Raw genomic sequence first — 18,390 nt, forward strand, 5'->3', positions numbered from 1 at the left:
AGGAGCTCCGAAGCCCTTCCCTGCCTCGCCAGCATGAATCAAGCCGTGTTTTGGAACGTGCTGGAATACGTTTGCCGACTGCTGGGCATCTCAACCGGAGCAGGTGAGAACCACGGCTGGGGAGCTTCCCTTCCTTTCCTTTCTCTTACTGAAGTGTTGCTCCTGGCACTGTACAACTTGAGATTTTTATCTTCATTTTCTTGGGCATTACAAAGCTTCTCCCAGGAGGGGAGAAACAGAGCAATTAGCTTTGCCCTCTTCCGACTTGGTGGTCTTCTTGTGCTTTTTATCAGTTTTTGTTAAGAACATTTGGGCCAACTTTGGGAGTCGATGAAAATTGGAGGAAGGAAAAAATTGGCAGAAGGAAACAAGATAATACTGTATCTCTTACCTCCCCCGTCCTCTAAGAGAGAGTTTACAGGTAACCTCTAGACCAGCGTTTCTCAACCTTGGCAACTTTAAGATGTGTGGACCTCAACTCCCAGAATTCCCCAGCCAGCATGGCTGGCTGGGGAATTCTGGGAGTTGAAGTCCACACATCTTAAAGCTGCTAGGATTGAGAAACGCTGCTCTAGACAACTGAGACATGGATGTGAACTCAGCATCCCAAATACTGTAACTACGAACTGTGCTGCTTGGGGTGGTAGTTATGGCAGTATGGCCTCGCCATGCTATTAAGTGCTTCTCCACGAATGCCCTACGGTCAAAACGTGGGTTAAAACAGGGCAAAGGAAATAAAATAGATAAACAAACCGTCATAAACGGTCGTCTACATTAACACAGCAGCTGCAACAGATGCCTTATGAGAGGAGACAGGAGGAGCTGCCCGGTCTGAGACCCACATTTGTTCATGCGAAGCCTTCAGATATCCGCCTGGAGCCCAAACAGGCTGGATTAGAGCCAGAACTGCAAAGACTGAGATGGGAACCACCATTCCCAGGCTAGAGATGGCCATGATTCCAACAAAGCAACTGCCAGGCTTCAAGGCCACCAAGCACCATGCCAGGTATCTGTTAATTCAGACCGGTGGGAGGAAGAAGACATGAGATTAGACATCTGAGTTTTAAAAAATCTCACTGGCAAGCCACTGTTTAGTATTACTTTATTTTTCTCTGCAATAAAGATTTTTATCCTTCTGAGCCATGTCTGTGAAACTTCTGTCAAGTCAAGCAAGTGAAGATAAGTGGTGAAGTGTTAGGGGATTTGTAATCTAGTGCTGAACCCACATCTGGAACCCTGGCACTACATCTTTTTCTCATACATGTACCACTATTCCCATTGTTTAATTTCTATTATTTCTCTTCCATTTCTTGCTTTCCTTCCTCTTCCCTCTTAGGATTCACCATTTCCTCAATATTAGACTTCCTTGATCAATAAATATGTCCCATTGTCTAGGTGCTTTTCATATACTTCCTTCTCCAGATGTTCTCCCCATAATGCTCCTGACTCTTCTAAGATTTTCTCCTTCTACTGGCATAAGATTCCTACCTGAATTTATCTTTGGTTGCTGCTAGTAGGGGATTTAGGAACAATATCAGGGATAGAAGTGCATTATAATTAACATAGCTGTTTAATGATCATATGAACGGCTATCAAATCAATACACACACACACACACACACAGAGTCCTCATTTAGTGACTGCCTCATTTAGTGACCATTTGCAGTTACAATGTTGATGGAAAAAGTAACTTTACAACCAACCCTTGCATTTACAACCTTCACAGGTTCGTAAAGCAAAGGGAAGCTGGAGTAAGATCATAAGCACAGTCATGGTTTCACTTAGCGACCACTTCACTTAACAACCAAGTTGCCAGTCCCAATTGTGTTGCTAAACCAGGACTACCTGTATTAGAATAAAAATCCTCTATAATGTTATCTCATTAAATAAGTCTTATGTCAGTAAGTCTTATGAGGAGAGGCTGTAGGAGTTTGCATACCTTTTTTAAGACTTTGCTTAGTTCTGAAATGATGTGGAAGAGGTGCTTTGGAACACACAGGGGCACCTCTTTAAAACAGCCATGTCTTTTTTCAGGCTTCTGAGCGATCTGGAAAAAAGACACTGCTGCTTCAGTGAGTCTACTCGTTTTATAGGGTGCTGTAGCCTCTTCTGAATAATTTTTCAAGTATGCACAGCTCTAATGTTTAACCTTAAGAAAAGATGGCTGAAGGGGAATATAATAACAGATTTCAAATACCTGAAAGACACAATACAGAAGAAGATCAAGATCTGTTATTGATAACCCAGAGTGCAAATTCAAAATAAGGGACATAATTCAGAATAATTTAATGGGAAGGCAGGTCCTCACTGAACATTAGGAATAAACTTAGAAGAGCAATTTGGCACTGGAACCCATTGGCCAGAGAGGTGATGGGCTCCCCTTCATAGAATGTGTCCGAGCAGAGATTAGACAGTCATTTTTCGGAGATGTTTTAATTCGGATTCCTGCACTGATTAGGGGGTTGGACTTGACAGACTAAAAGGTCTCTTCCAACTTCAGAATTTTATGATTCACTTATTTTATGAATGCTCTTTGTGAAGGACTTAATTACATTTGCCTAACAGTTTGTAATTACAAAAATGTGTGGAGGCTAATACTGAAAAATGATTAAAGAGGCCCTGAGAAGACTTAAAAAAAACATTCCAGCTGTAATTTGAGAACAGCGTCATGTCCCTTATTTACAAGATGTGTCGCCTTATGTTGGTTGGTATTCCCTGAGTTACTTAGTTAAACTCTTCTGTCCTTTCCTACTCAGCAGTGAAGGGTGAAAAGATACCACTTATTAATAAGTTAAAGAAAATAAAGAGATGTCATTGAGTCTAAAAATATCTTTAGCCATTAAGAATTACTAGAAGAAAAAGTTAAGGAGGCAGACTGAAAGCTCAGTTCCCAGTTTAGGTGGCAATTAAATGTGCTGGTTACACATACAACCTGGGTGTCCTAGGTGGCATCCTTAGGGGATGGCATGCCCAGTGAGACTTGCTTGGTGCCCAGCAGGCTCAATAGCCCACTCCATTTTACTTTATTCATTTTTCAATTCTTTTAATTGAAACAAAAATAAATGGAATCTGGCCTGCAGCAGACTCTTGGTCCCACACAGACTAGAGGCATTTTCAGAAACTAGAAATGACCTGTGGCTTAATTCGAATGCATTGTTTGGAATTGTGCCCAACCGCTCAGAAAAGAGACAGAAGGAAATTGAGGTAGTTGAGAACATCTGGCTGAGGGATCTTGGGAGAATGGCAGGGAGTGACCTCACCCATTTGTCTCCTTGTGAATTAGTGATTTGTGTACCCTCTTTGACAGTCTTTTTATGAGAATGTCCATGAACTGTGAACACCAAAAGTGCAAAAAGAAATGCAAATGGAGGGTCAAGGACCTGACTTAGTTTTGATGGATTAATTCATTGCATATTTGCAGGTGTTGAGTGAAGAAGAATGTTGCTGGATAATGAGATTTGTTCTAAAATCTGATCCTTCTTGGCTTTGTTGAGTTACTGAAATGTGCTGGTTTTTAACCAATACACTCATGTGATCTCTGCTAGGCCAGCACTGAAGGCACCTTCTGTAACTAGGTGTAAATAATGGCAGGAAGGGCATGTGGCTGAGGTGTTTTATTCCTCAGCTAGCTGAGATCAGTTTTCTGAGGGGGACCAAAACTTTCCCTATGCTGGCTGGGGAATTCTGGGAGTTGAAGTCCACACATCTTAACACCGCCAAGGTTGAGAAACACTGCTTTAAAGGAGCAGGGAGCAGGTGGAAATGTTCCAGGAATCACAGACTCAATCTAATACCTTCCTTCTAAGCCAAGTCTATCCAGGCAACACTTATTACAGTCCCCTGGCTGTGATTTCTTGGTTCTCTTTCTTTTGTTCTCATAGGCCTACAGATAAGAAGCTGAGGGCAGAGCCTGAGTCATGGCAGTATGTTTTAGGTGACTGAAATTTGATTGGAAAAAGAAGGGGGAATTACGTGGATACAGCTTGACAGATCCCAGTCAGTGTTAGCAATCTGTGGCTTAAAAGCTGCAAGTGGCCTTCTACTATAATCCCTTTTTGGCAGTGGCTGCAATACCTCTCAAGGCTACTGTGAGCTGACGGCAGTTTCTGCTATACCGAGATAGGGGAACACCTAAAAATGGTAGTGTATGCTCTGAATGCCAAGAAAACCCATTCAAACTCCCTCTGAAACCCACCCACCCACCTACATGTGACGTGGCTCCATCCCTTTTGTGGCTCTCAGCCACCCCAACATTGTGAATTTCACTTGAACCACCTTGTAAGGTGGCTCAATCCTTCCTTACATATATAGTCTCTTGCATCACGTAGTGCCCTCATGTGCCATTGCACAGCTAAATAGCATTATCGTTTGATAGAGAGCTACATTGTTCTGGCAAAATGTTTGCCTTGGCCTCAGGCTCTTAGGTGGCATGGCAATGATCTTCTGAGCGACTTTAGTGGTGACCAGATGTCCTACTCCACAGGTGACCTTATGTGAGTCCCTCTGTTTGAAGCCAGACCCAAGGACAAGTCGGGGATGCTGCTGGTGTACTGTTGATCCTGCTGCCCAGCAACATTTCCCCTTGAGCTTTTTGTCCTGCTGACAGAGCTGATGTTTGATTCTCCCAGATGGATGGAACTGGGGGATTTCAGGTTCTGTCTTCTGGGAAGCAGACTGGCTCAGGATTTCACGGCCTCCATGGGAATCAACTCATACCTATTGGATCTAACTTCCCCTTGGGCCAATTGGTTTGTGATCTGAAAGTGGAGGACATTGCTGTAAGTTCTTCATCAGAGTCAGATTACTTCTGATCACCCTGAAGCTCATTGATACTCCACAGGAAGGGAGGACATATTATGGGGATGCATCCTGGGTGCCCTACAGGTCTTACTGGTTTGTAATGGCCACTTGGGAAGTGTCTCAACAATTTGGTGGGCAATTCTGCCAGGTACCTAGCCAATCTTGGGAATACAGAGTTGGCAGGGCAGTGGTTGAAATTGCCCCCTTCTGTTCACTGATGGTTCACAAAGAAGCTTTGGGAGCTGAATTGATAGAAGAGACACCTGAGCATTCGTGAAATGAAAAGAAAAGTGAATGTAACTGAATATGGGTATGACTCCAGGTTAGGGCCTCCATAGAGGTAAGGCAATGAAGCATTTGTACTTCTCTGCCCTTATTGCACCCACAGAATGTCATCCTGCAGTCTTGTTTAGAAAGCCAGTTTGGTGCAGTGGTGAAGGCACCAGGCTAGAAACCAAGAGACCATGAGTTGTAGTCCTACCTTAGGCATAAAGCCAGCCGGGTGACCTTGAGCCAGTCCCTCTCTCTCGGCCCTTGGAAGGCACAATGGCAAACAACTTCCAAAAACTGCAGTCATCAGGAATCAACACTGACTTGAAGGCGCATGCACACACACACACACACACACACACACCCCTTCTCAAGGTGACCTGTGCCATAATGTGGAGTAATGAACAGAAAGGTCACTATAATTTATTTACAAGGCATGTCATGGATACAATTTCACACATTCACCCTTATGTTTATTCACTCTTCCTTTTTGGACAAAATTCTGTCTTACCTGCTGTGGCTTCCTTTACAATTCTTTCTTTTGAAACCTATGTGCCAGCTTGCAGGTGATTCTAAGGAATTTAAACTTTCCCCCCCTTTCTCTGCATGGGCCTCCCATGCCTAAGCTGTGCACCTGATAGTCAGACCATCCAAGAGAAAAGAAGTTGACTTTGACAGTTGCACATCCATTTTTTGCTGATTTCAGGGCAGTTCATCCTTCCACACAATCTACCTGGGAGGATAAGACTTTTTCTGTGACGGCCCTGCTTCATGGAATATTTTTTGCCCCCAAATTCAGGACGTCCTCCCCTCCCTGATATAATTTAGGAAAGCGGTGATGGCTATTCTGTTGTGTCAAGTTTATAGAATGTTAGGAAGTTGCTATGTATTGTACTGAAGATCTGTTTATAATTCTTAGGTTTTTCTTTTATGGTTTTTATCATCTGTTTTTATACTTGATCGCTGTGAGCTGTCTAGAGTCTTTGACAGGGGCAGTATACTATTTTTGTGAAATAACAAAGGAAGCAGGGGTAGTGCAGTTCTTAGAGAATTAAAGAATGGGAATAATCAAGGATTGCCAAGGAAATTCAGCTGGTGTCCCTCCAGATGTTGTTAATCTCCAACTTCCATCTGCCTTACTCAGCACAGCTAATGGTAAGCAATGCCATGAGATGGTCTAGCGCAGCCTTTTTCAACTTTTTGACCTTGGAGGAACCCTTAAAATATTTTTCAGGCCCCAGGGAACCCCTGCACATTCAGGCTCAAATATAGGCTAGAAGTTACAAAATTATTATATTCGTTTCATAGGTAGGCCTGTATATATGCGTTAACAGTGTTCTTAAATTAAAAATAAAGAATGAAACTACCCTCTTTAATGTGAAGTTGCCTGAATTTGAAATAATTTTTTAAATAACCATGATTTCCCAGGGAACCCCTAGTGACCTACCACGGAAACCTAGGGTTTCACGGAACCCTGGTTGAGAAACCCTGGTCTAGTGACATCTGGAGAGCCTCCCTCTCTAGCCTAATGCTCGGTGCTAACACTACAGTCCATAATGCAGCATTAACACCTGTAATATCTGTATCTGCTTTAGCATTACCTCCTAAAATAGTGTTTTCCACTGTAAATCAACTTTTACTACTAGAAGCTTCTCCTCATGCTTTTTCTGAATTTTTTGGGAAACCCAAATATTATCTGATAAATGTTCCACTGGCCTGATAAAGACCTGGATTTTGGATTCCATGATTTCCCAACAAACATACTTTTTAGTCAGTTTTGGTTTGGTTTGGTTTGGTTTTCTTACTTGTTGTATTTAGATCAGCTCCCTTGTTGGAGATTTGAATTGAGCAGGAGACCTTGCGAGAGGATATAGTTGTAAGCATAGGCCAAATGGTGAAAGAATACCAAGTGACTAAATAGCAGAATGTCTCTTTAAAAAGAAAATAAATGCTTGTCATGTAATTGTCTCGGATGCAGAATATGGGCCAATACAGCCATCAGTGAACGCTAGCAGGCATTCATTGTGTTTGACCTGAAAACGATAGTTATTAAGGGATACATCAAGGTAGAAAAGTCTATTTAACCTATAATTTGAAGATAATGGAGCACAAGAGAGAGAAAGGGACAGAAAGTTTCTTTGTCTCTTAAATAAAGAGATGCACTTAGCTAACAATAGGCCAGAAGAGAAGCAAACCAGAGACAGCCTGTAAAGATTTTCCCCATCATCTGTCACTGACCATTTGCATTAGTCATCAAATAGTCTCATAGGTGCAAAGAGATTATAGGATCTCCAGTATCCCGGGAGCAAGATAGAAATCTGCTCCGCTTGGCACAATATTTTTTTCAGATATCTTAAAACCACGATTCTTTCTCCTCTTATGTCTCCTCTTAATATTATCTGTTCCAACTTTTTCAACTGTTCCTCTTAGGACCTGGTGTCCAGACCTGTCCTCATCATTCACCCAAACAGCTTGTTTGTCAATACCCTGCTGGACTCTCTATTCCAGATGTGGCCACAGAATGCAGAATATAGTAGAAGCATTTTTCCCCGTGATGTGGACTTGATTAATGTAGTCTGAGTTTCCATTAGTCATCTTAGCAGCTACATCACTCTTGCTCATTCATTAAGACAACTGCCCCATTTCACATGCAATGCCACAATGCAAAGTTCTGGTCACCAGAATACAGAAAAGATGCTGAGGCCCTAGAAAGAGTGCAGAGAAGAGCCACAAAGATGATAAGGGGTCTGGAGGCTGAATCCTATGAAGAACGGCTGAAGGAACTAGGTGTGTTTAGCTTAACGAAGAGAAGACTGAGGGGAGACATGGTAGTGGTCTTCCAATACTTGAAGGGCTGCCACAGGGAAGAGGGCGTTGATCTATTCTCCATGGCACCTGAGGGTAGGACAAGAAGCACTGGGTGGAAGCTGGTCAGAGGGAGATCCAACCTGGAAACAAGGAGGAATTTCCTGACAGTGAGAACTATCAAGCAGTGGAACAGCTCGCCTCCCGGAGTTGTGGGTGCTCCATCGCTGGAGGTTTTCAAGAAAGGATTGGACAACCATTTGTCCGAGATGGTATGAGGACTCCTGCCTTGGGCAGGGGTTGGACTAGAAGACCCCCAAGGTCCCTTCCAACCCTATGATTCTATGACTCTAAAGTTGTACACTTGATGAGCAGGGATAATGGTGGAATTCTAACTTTGTTGATTTTCATTGAATTAATTTGTTTAATGTTTATATTATACAGTCATATGACTCTCATATGACTTTGATCATCTTTAGCCCAGTGTTCTAGTCCTTAGAAACTTGAATTGGTTGAATTGGTTTGCTATGGCACTATGCATTCCTTTCAGTTTTCTGTCAAATTTGGCAAGTATCTGTCAGAATTGGGCAGCCTGTAAACCACCTGCCCCTCAATTTGCCTTTTATAAACTTTCGGTATTTTTTTTTGTTTTTAAACAATCATTTTTAAACAGGAATGAAATAAATAGGTCAAGTTTCTGCTAGGCACAATTAATCTGTTATGTGTCAATCTGCCCCAGAACCACCGTCAAAAATAGTCCCCCCTGCATTCTACTGCCAACCATGTCCCCACCACCTGTCAGAGGCTAATAATAATAGTATCATCATCATCATCATCATAATCGATGATGAGGCCTCCAATGATGATGATGATGATGATGATGATGATGAGACCTCCAATGGCTGCAAAAAATTGCTTACCCTGGATCCAAATTATCTAACAAGTGAACAAATTTTCTGTCAATCCTGAATATATCAATCAATCAATCAATCAATCAATCAATCAATCAAATCTTTATTATAGTCATAGACCAGCATAAATCTTGACTATATGTTCCAAGAAGAAAAAATACCTCTGAAGATGACATCTTTGTTCTACCCACAGCCACTTCCATCCCTTCCTTTCTTTGGAAATTCTTCTCAAGGGAGTTTAATGGCTAGGGAACAGGCTAATGTTGTTACAGCTGAGATGTGACATGCATCAAAGTCTGGCGTGAGATACAGTGATGTTGTGTGTGCCATGACATATCATAGAAATGATCCAAGTTATGTAATTTGTGTTATTTGCAGAATGATGGCACATGTGACTTCCCTTGTTCTCCATGGAAGCCATGGATGATCCCCCTCCATTGTTAAGCTAATGTGTTTCTCAAGCTCTTATTTGTTCTTTTTCTTTTGCATTTCAGTGCTCCTTGGTGTGGGCATAGACACACTCCTGCATGGACAGTTTAAGAGCCTGGCTCTTTATCTCCTGTGAGTATGACTGTCAGATCTGAGGAAAGAACAGTGGATCTGGACCATCTCTTGAATTACCTCACGGTCTCAGATCATTATGGAGGGGAGTCCACAGGGCTGAATAACCTGCAGCTGGACTGCAGCTCTTGGCTTGGATAAGTCTAATGGGAATTGTAGTCCAACTACACCTGGATAGCCATCTCTATTCTAAACTATGCTGGAAGTGAAAAAAAAATGCATTCTGAGCCACCTGTTACGTGAAGAATAAGAGATTCCCTTCTGAATCAGTCCAGGTTCTTTCCTTCTGAATGTTTATTAACAGCGAAGCCGAAGATTCTTGGAAGCCCACCAAAAGCACCAAAGATGACAGTCATCTTCTGGCCCTCTGGAATTGAATGCAGAGGTTCAAACACTGCTTCTGAATGCAGAGGTTCAGTGTAGCTATTGTGCTGGGCCCTGGATAAGTTATACACAATAAATCTATCTGGCTTCCTTTAATAGCATCCATGCACTCGGTTTTCATCACATTTTATGGTAGTGAATAACTGCTTTCCCAAGGTTCTTTACAGCAAAGGGGCAGGGCTTTCCCCCTTAATCACAAGGATTATAAGTGTTCTGCAAAGAATTTGGGGCCAGGAGGAGGGCAGCACACCTCCTCTTGTCAATGGCTTCTGGGTATGTTTCTTTTTTCTTTCCTTCAAAAACTTCTGTCTGTATTCCTTACAGCATGAGGGTTTTTTCTTCCCTCCTTTCTCCATCATCCCTTCCTTGTTAGAGAGATCACCAACCACACAACTTTATATAGTCCTCCCAATCATGTGGCATTGACTCTCTTTCACGAATGGGAGATGTCAAACCGAAGAGAACATTCAGCAGAGTAAAAATAGCAATTCTAACTCTTTCCCTCATCTATGTTCTCTTTGCCTGGATCTATTCTAAGGTGGTTGTATGTGTAGAGAGCCATGGAGATGACCTTGAGAGGAATATTCAGAAACTGTTACAGGAACAACAAGGGCAGAAGCCTTCATTAAGGAGAGAGCATTTGGAAGAGACTCAAGCTGGCTTTTCCCTGTATCCATGGGATATAAGACTTGTAAGGCTATGTCTCAATAAAATATAGTTCTAGTCTTCCTGGGGGGTTGGTTTCTTGACCCAGTCTACCTTGTAGGGCTGACAGTAAGTTGTGGTGGACATTCAGGATAGATTAATGTTTATATTAATGGAGAAAGCAATCTGCTGTCTGAACCACTCTGTCTCAGAGTAGTTCTCCTGGGGTTTCAGTTTTAGTAGTCATGCCATGACCAGTGTCTAAATGCTGCTATGACAACCATGGGATGTCCCAAAATGTCATCAGACTGATGCACGGAGCAGATTGCATTCTGTTTCTAACTTTTTCTACTGGATAGGAAAAAGTTGGCCTGGAAGAGACTCTTCCGTCCATTTCACTGTTATGTTCCAAGTGCCCATCTCCACATGTTAATAGATTTGAGGGGCTGGGAGAGATTTTCCAAATAGTGTGGCAGTTCTTCCTCTCAAAACACTATTTGCTGGACTCTTTTTCCTGTTCTTCATTTCTTCCTCTTATCTCAGCACCCTGAATTTTTGCATGGGGAGACACTTCTCTTTCTGCCTGTCTCAGTTTCTTTAGTCAGTCATTTTGGTCTGAAGTGAATTATTTTATTCTTTTAGGGGCCAGAAGCTCATTTTGCAGCATCTATTAGCTGCTGAGGGGGCAGATATTCCTATAACTGACTGCTATTGGGGGTGTCTGAGGTGTGTGCCGGGGTGTTGAAAAATCAAGATGGTAGCCGCATCCAGGCAACCAAAGCACTACCCCTTTTTTGTGTCATGACACATGTAAAATAGGGGTGGGGTCTCCATCATTTCATTGTAGTGGCCAGCCAGACTTTTTGGACATCCTCCCTGTGGAAATAATAATCTGTGATTATTATCTTTCCAACTGTTCTGTGCTTTATTATTTTTTAATCAAACATTTACTGCACAAGATCAGAGAGTTTTGTTTTAAAGCTCTCAGTCATTATTGTTCCCTCTTCTTTGCCTTTAAAAAAAAAAGAAATATTAACAAAAGAGAAAAGAAAAACTACAGCAATGTAACTAAACATTAAAATTAAGGGACACAAAGAAAAAAATAAGATTACTAACAAAACCACCTTAAAATGTCCTCTTCTTTGTTTGACAAAAACAAAAACTCCGATATAAATATTGACAAATAATATATCCATTACTGTGAATCTGATATAGATTTATCCTTCCAATGCTAAACGTTATTGATTGTTCCCCCAAGCATGAAAAGTTCCTGATGTCTTGAAAGTTTCAAAATACTGGGGGTATAGCCAAGAAGAACATGTGCATCTGACATGTAATGAACAATATGAACTCATATTAAGTTAATATTCTTATGGATTTCAGCCCAAAATGTAGCAATTATAGGACAAGCAAAATAAAAAATTCTGTTGTATTAACCTCATTTTGAGATTAAATCTCACATTCCTTAAAGAAACTTGTATCAGTTTACATCAATAGGTCATTTTTCAAAAGGTTGTGTAAACAATATCCATTTCATCCAGTTCCTTCAATCCTGGAATGAGCAGGGATTGGACTAAATATATTTTATTTTCATTTTATTGATGAAACTTATGTGCTGCTCCAGTTGCAAAGCCAATAAAGCCCCTTTCAACTCACACGTTCCCTGATCCATGGAAAATGGATTGCTGACTTCGCAACATGAGATCCAGGAGAGCCAGGACAGTTGCACCAGCCCTGTCCCAAGCCCTGCAAAGGTCATCAGCAAATGCATAATTTACTTTTTGCAAATTATGGCCAAAAAGTTCAAAGAAAAACATCCAAGCCTGGCTACATTTTGCAAAAACCTGAATCAAGTCAGCATGGCTGGCTGGAGAATTCTGGGATTTGAAGTCAACACAACTTCAAGTTGCCAAGCTTGAGAAACACTGATCTATCCTATCTACATATATCATCTCTCACTGATGTTTCTCTTATTTTCCACCTAATTGGCTGGTGTATTTCCTCTTACTGCTTCTGTCTTCATCCTGGATCTCCTTTCAATAGGGAAAGTGATGGTGATCTAAGAGACATATAGTAAAACTCTTTCATGACAAAACTATTCTACGTGTGACATTATCTACACTTTTTAAACAGTTACTTACAATGCTTTTATTCTGAAGTAAAGGTTGCTATTTGAAATGTGGTCTGGATCCTTTGCCAATTTCCTCCCCCAAATCTACTCCTGGCCCTTAGAAGTGGATGTTTACTGCAAACATCAGATTTGATGGCAACCATGGATGTGTGTGATTGCTGCAGAATCCCCATTAAAACTGAGTATCATTCTGGATCAGTTTCTTTTAGTTGCTTTGTCGGTAGAGTAAAACTAGCTAGTTTGAACACATTCTTTCAAAAGGTTTGAATAATATCATGTTAGTTTGGCCTTCACTCTTTCTGGTGTGGAGATTTTCTGAAAGCCACCCTGGATGTATTCCATTTACTATTTTTAGATGGCAACTCAGATGTTTATGACTATTTTGATGTGATTTTTTTAGGGTGCTGATGAACCATGAGATGTTGTACTTCAGTTGTTGAGAATATAACTCACCATGGCTTCAGAGAATGATTAAATGTGGAAATATAATGTCTGGCACAATGCATTAACTCCCACCCCTGAAGTAGTTATATTAATGGTACTACATTAGACCCCATCCCCAAATGGCTGTGGGAATCCATTTGTAGATTTAATGTGGACGCACATTGTAAAATGTTGTGATGTGATGTTATCCAGGCCTTAAAACCAATCCTAGATTAATGGGAAGAAGGAAGGACATCTCTCTCTCTCTTTCCCTACTAGATTTATCCGGAGAAGGAGCAGCAATTGTTGATGTAATGTAACACAGGAGCAGGAATAAGGCTTTATCGTCTTCCTCCCTGTGGTCTGAAGACTACAGGTAGTCCTCGCTTAGCGACCACTCATTCAGCAACAATTCAAAGTTAAGATGGTACTTAGGACCAGTCCTTGAAGTTCTGGCTCCCTGGAACACGCTTAACAACCAGAGATTTATTTATTTATTTTGGTTATCATATTTTTCCACCGCCCATCTCGAAAATGACTCTCGCTTAATGACGGCAACAGAGAGTCCTGGGATCGCTGTCGCAAAGCAATGTGGTCACATGACATTGTGCTATACAACCCGCATCACTTAGCGATGGAAATTCTGGTCCCAATTACCGTTGTTAAGTGAGGACTACCTGTGGTGTATTCCCTTGGCTTCCTACCTGTCCTGATGTATCATAATGGATTCCTCCTGTCCATCTGTCCATCTACCCAATATTCTCCCTTGTCTAGCAAAGCCTTGCATGCGTCATAGCTGCTTCTCCTTGTCTGTTCTTGGCATCATCCAACTCCACCCCTCTACTTATTTGCTAACCCTTGATTCCTGCTCAGCTTTCCTCCTGGTCCGCCGGCAGGGACTGTGAGCAAAAGTCTTCTGCACAGGGACTCTGCCACATCAGCTTGCATTTTGCCTTTGCAGAGCCTGAAACTGGCAACCAGAAGGACAGATACTCTGCGGAAGCTGAGGCACCCGCCCCAGTTTGTCTGGTGGCTTTACAAGGCTTGCTTTCGGTTACCCAGTTCATCTCACTTAATGGATCTCCATGCTTTAGTATTGCAGGGATGGCTGTTTTTCTGTGGGAAGTAGCGTACTTTGCCAGCCTCCTTTTGATCGCCTGCTTCAGGTGAGTTTCATTCCTATCCCCATTTTGTCAGGAAAGCACTTTCTAATTCAGTTCAGGGCCTTTTTAAAAGGGAGGCAGTTGCTCAGGGCCTCACATGGGAGGCTACGCAAAGTGTAATGCAGTATTTGAAATGACCAGATGGATCAATATTATTCATTTGAGGCAATTAAATATAAGGTCAGGAGTTATTTCGGTACCGGTAATCCTTGACTTATAACAGTTCATTTAACAACAGTTTAAAGTTATGTCAACCTTGGAAAAAGTGCTTTACGACCTGTACTCACACTTACGACCATCATACCACTCCACAGTCTCATGAGTGTAATTTGGGTGCTTGGCAACTGGCTTGCATTTATGACCGGTCGCAGCATCCTGCAGTCACGTGATCGTGATCTGCGACCTTTTTTGACAGTTTTCACAAATAACAGCAAAAAACATTCATTGGGGAAGCTGGATTCACTTAGTGACCATGGTGATTTGCTTAATGACTGCTGTAAAAGTGGTAATAAAATCAGATCCAGCTACATGGTGACTCAACTTACGACCGCAATGACTTATGATGGAAATTCGGGTCCCAATTGTGGTCATAAGTTGAGGACTACCTGTATTTCAGGTTTCCACAAATGCAGTGGGTTATTAGGGTATGATGTCAGTGGACAAAAAGCAAAGGAAAGAATTGGTGGACAAGGGAGGAGACAGTAGGGAGAAGGCATGCTCAAAAGAATCTTCTCCAGTTGGTCTCTCCCAGCCTTGAAAATGTATACTTTTGCTGAGTGTCCTCCCTCTCTCTAACTGCAGCCCCAGGATGGGACCCATGGTGCACACTTGTTGGGCCCGAGCCAAACGTCGTGGGGCTTTCCAGAAATTCCTAGCCTATGCCCTGCTCTCTGTAGCCTGCTTTGTCAGTCCTGTCCACGTCTGGCAGGTCATATTCCCAGGTAAGTGGGGACGGTCCACAGCTTTGGGGATGGAGGTGCAGAAACCGGAGATAGCTGCTGCAGTTGGGAGAGTATTCAAAGGCCTTCTGTTTGAAAGAAGGACGTACAAATTCACTCCTTGTAGAGGGCAGAGGGAATGGCCTTGAAGGACACGATGATGAGCTGCTACCCAGGCAATGGTCAGATAAGAGGGGCTTGAGCCCGGGCCAAGAAAATAACTTCAGAAAATGTCTCTGACAAGCCCCTCCCTGGTCCACACAAAGATAAAGGGAGGGAGAAGTACATTCCAACTTGCAAGATGCTGCTGCTGCAGCTGTCACAATAAAAGTAGTTCTGACTTACATGGCACTGGTTCCTGAGTCTGGTCTACCTTGTGGGGCTGACACTCCTTCATGAAAAGGTATGGAAATGACGTATTATTAAATAACTTGTCCGTATCAGCAGTGATGCTGAATAAGGTAGACCTTGGGATTTGAAGGAAAAAAGAGAGTGCTAAGAGGGGCACAGCCATTCACAAAATGCCTGACATGGCTGTGTGGCTATTTACAAAATGGGGAAGGGCCAGTCCTTAAATTAAATAAATTCATTTAAATACATAATATGCCTCTAAAATTATATAAATAAATTAATAAAAACCAGTTAGGTGCCATTTTCCCTTTCTCCCTCACTGACAGTGTGATAGCAGTAGTGATTGACTGCTTTCTTCCCTTTCTGTAAGATTTCCAATCCTCACTTTTAAAATAAATTGAAATCAATAGGTTAAGGTATTGGGTGAATTAACCTCCACCAAAGCTCTAATTTATTTACTCCTGGTTTCCTCACTGCTACTGTTCTAGCCCAGAGTAGCAGAGAAGAAAGATGCAGGAGCTGCACAGAAAAAGGGGGTGGGCCTTTGATTGTGCAGTCATGCCTGATGGAGTTTTTAAAGGTTAATAAAAGAACTCCAAGCAGCTAACAACAATCTTGCAAAGTAGAAGCGTGAACCCAAACTTGCACATTAAGCTTAATTACATTCAGAAAATAATTCAGTCTTCACACAGTAGTTAGATGAAGAGAAAAAAAAGGTATCTTACATTTATTCAGTAGATCTGGATACAAGTAGCTTCATAGCAGAAAACACATATTCATCGTTGGTTCTTTGTAGACACTTTAATAGAAAGTCTGCATGCAAGTGAGATGAAAGAGGACGAGAGCTGCATTCGGCAGCACCTCCTGCTTGCAGGTGTGCCCAAGAGGTAATGGAGATTGTTAATCCCCAAACCCAACAAGGAGGAGGAAGTGGAAATCAAGTGACCCATGTGACATCCCACAAGCACAATAGAGATGCGTTTACTAGAAAGACCCCCTTATGCTTATGAGGCAATGCTGAGTTGACCCCTGATAATTCCAACAATGCCTGCCATCTTGACTTTTTTGACCCCTCTAGAGATGCCTCAGCATTTTAGCCCCTTCTTCTCACAGATCTCTAGTGCAATAAGTGATGGAAAAAAATCCTTCTGCTACAAACAAACTTAGCTGCTGCTTCCAGCTTAACTGGTTACACTTTGAGTGCTTTCAGAAGGGTGATCCTTCGGTAGCTAAGACAAAAACTGCCTGCAGTGTAGCTTTCTCTCCATGTGTCCTGCAAACAGATTGAAGGAATTATGATTCTTGATTATAAAAGTTCAGGACGTTTTGATTGAGAAAAAGGAATATGTGAAAATTTTTGGAGGGAATCCAGGATGAAAATGCTGGTCTGGAAAATCAAGTAGTTGGAGCTATTAGATGGGAGAACTGGCGATCACCAGTATTTTGCTATGTATTTTATTCTAACCAGGACATAGCTACAGCTTTCCTTCCTTCCTTCCTTCCTTCCTTCCTTCCTTCCTTCCTTCCTTCCTTCCTTCCTTCCTTCCTTCCTTCCTTCCTTCCTTCCTCCCACTTTTCCAGGCACCCTGCTAGTGCTGACCAGTCTAGCCTATTTCCTGCTCAGTAAGCAACAGAAAGAAGCCACAGGAAATGGACCACGAGAACAGAACAGTGACCCCTGTGATGCAGTTATAGATGAAATGGCTGAAGACAAGAGTAGACAAACATCCTCTTTCCGCCGTAAATTCAGTTCCCTTGATGGATATCTGAGGAGCCTCTTCAAGGGCTGCAAAAGGCCGGATGCTTTCTTGGCCTCTTCAAGCATTCTGTCTGTGAGGAAGCAAGCGGACTTTGAGGAGCAGGTAGAGCATATGATGCTGCCTCTCAGAGGAGAGCCAGAGGGCCTGGCCAAGGAAGGCACATCTGAAACGGCCCTCATCCTTTCTCCCCAGATGTGATGCCCCAGGCACCTCAAGAATAAGCTCTTCTCTCCCAGCCCAGAGAAGTCTAAGGAAGGGACACGTTTGGCAAAAGCCAGCACTCAAGAATCTTGACTGGTTGCTCTCTTTGCCATATTTCACTGTCATTACCAAAGGGATGGTCTGCTTTTCTTCCGCTGTATTTAATTATTCAGTCATAGCATCACAGGTAACAACTCTGACAGCCACCGGAAGAGAGAAATGGCCTAGTCTGAGAAATGGACCTTGATAACATTGCTGAAAAGACTTCTACTTGGATGGGGGAATATACAGATAGCAGAGGGACATCTCTAGAAAGCCGTTTGCATTATGTATCTATATTACGCCAAATGTTATCAGATATTGTAGCTTTCTAGGAGAAAATAAGCATACAGAAATATCCTTGTCTAAGTGTTGTTTAGTAACTTTTAGACTCTGGAAAGAGGAGGAGAAACAAATGACTATAGCTTGCTTCAGTGATCTGCTTTCTCTGCCATGGCTGCGCCTGGCTTGCTGGACAGCAGGCCTGGCAGTTCACGGGGTGAGTTGGAGAGGTGGGAAAAACGTTTCACAGGCTGAGAACCAGGGCATCATGCTTCAGGAGTCATTACTCCAACTCAGGTAAGGACAAACCAGACATGCAATTTTAAAGTCGGGAGTCTTTCCTCACCCAGTTTAACTGCGTAGGATGCAAAATCATGTTTCTTGTTCCAGATATTGTTTCGCTCCTCTCCAAATTGCCTGCCTTATGCACTTTCAAAAGGAAAGCTGTTATGGAGCATCTGGAGTATGGCCTAGGGCCTGGATGTTTGAGAGACTGCTCATCTCCAACCATTTCTGCCCACCCAGTATGTTCTGGCAGAGTGGGTGTGCTCCAAGTCCCCTCCATTAAACACTGTCATCTTGTGGGACCTAGGAAGCGGGGCTTCTCTGTCATGCACCCCTAGAACAGCAACCACCCCCCAGAGATAAGGGTCTACCCTCTCTCTTGGGGTTCTGGAAAGCTTTGAAAACCTGGCTTTAATCCCAGGCCTGGGGTTGATGTTTATG

General features: G+C 42.5%; 1 protein-coding gene across 1 annotated transcript; it reads left to right on the forward strand.

The window, feature by feature from the left end:
- Window positions 1-17,479, forward strand: TMEM72 (transmembrane protein 72). Its single transcript, XM_063304304.1, has 5 exons — window positions 1-103; window positions 9,281-9,347; window positions 14,025-14,096; window positions 14,895-15,034; window positions 16,964-17,479. The coding sequence occupies exons 1-5, from the start codon at window positions 34-36 to the stop codon at window positions 17,338-17,340; spliced, it is 726 nt and encodes a 241-aa protein (XP_063160374.1). The 5' UTR covers window positions 1-33; the 3' UTR covers window positions 17,341-17,479.
- Window positions 17,480-18,390: the final 911 nt, after the last annotated feature.

This window comes from Candoia aspera, chromosome 5, assembly GCF_035149785.1.
Source record: "Candoia aspera isolate rCanAsp1 chromosome 5, rCanAsp1.hap2, whole genome shotgun sequence".
NCBI classification, from domain to species: Eukaryota; Metazoa; Chordata; class Lepidosauria; order Squamata; family Boidae; genus Candoia; species Candoia aspera.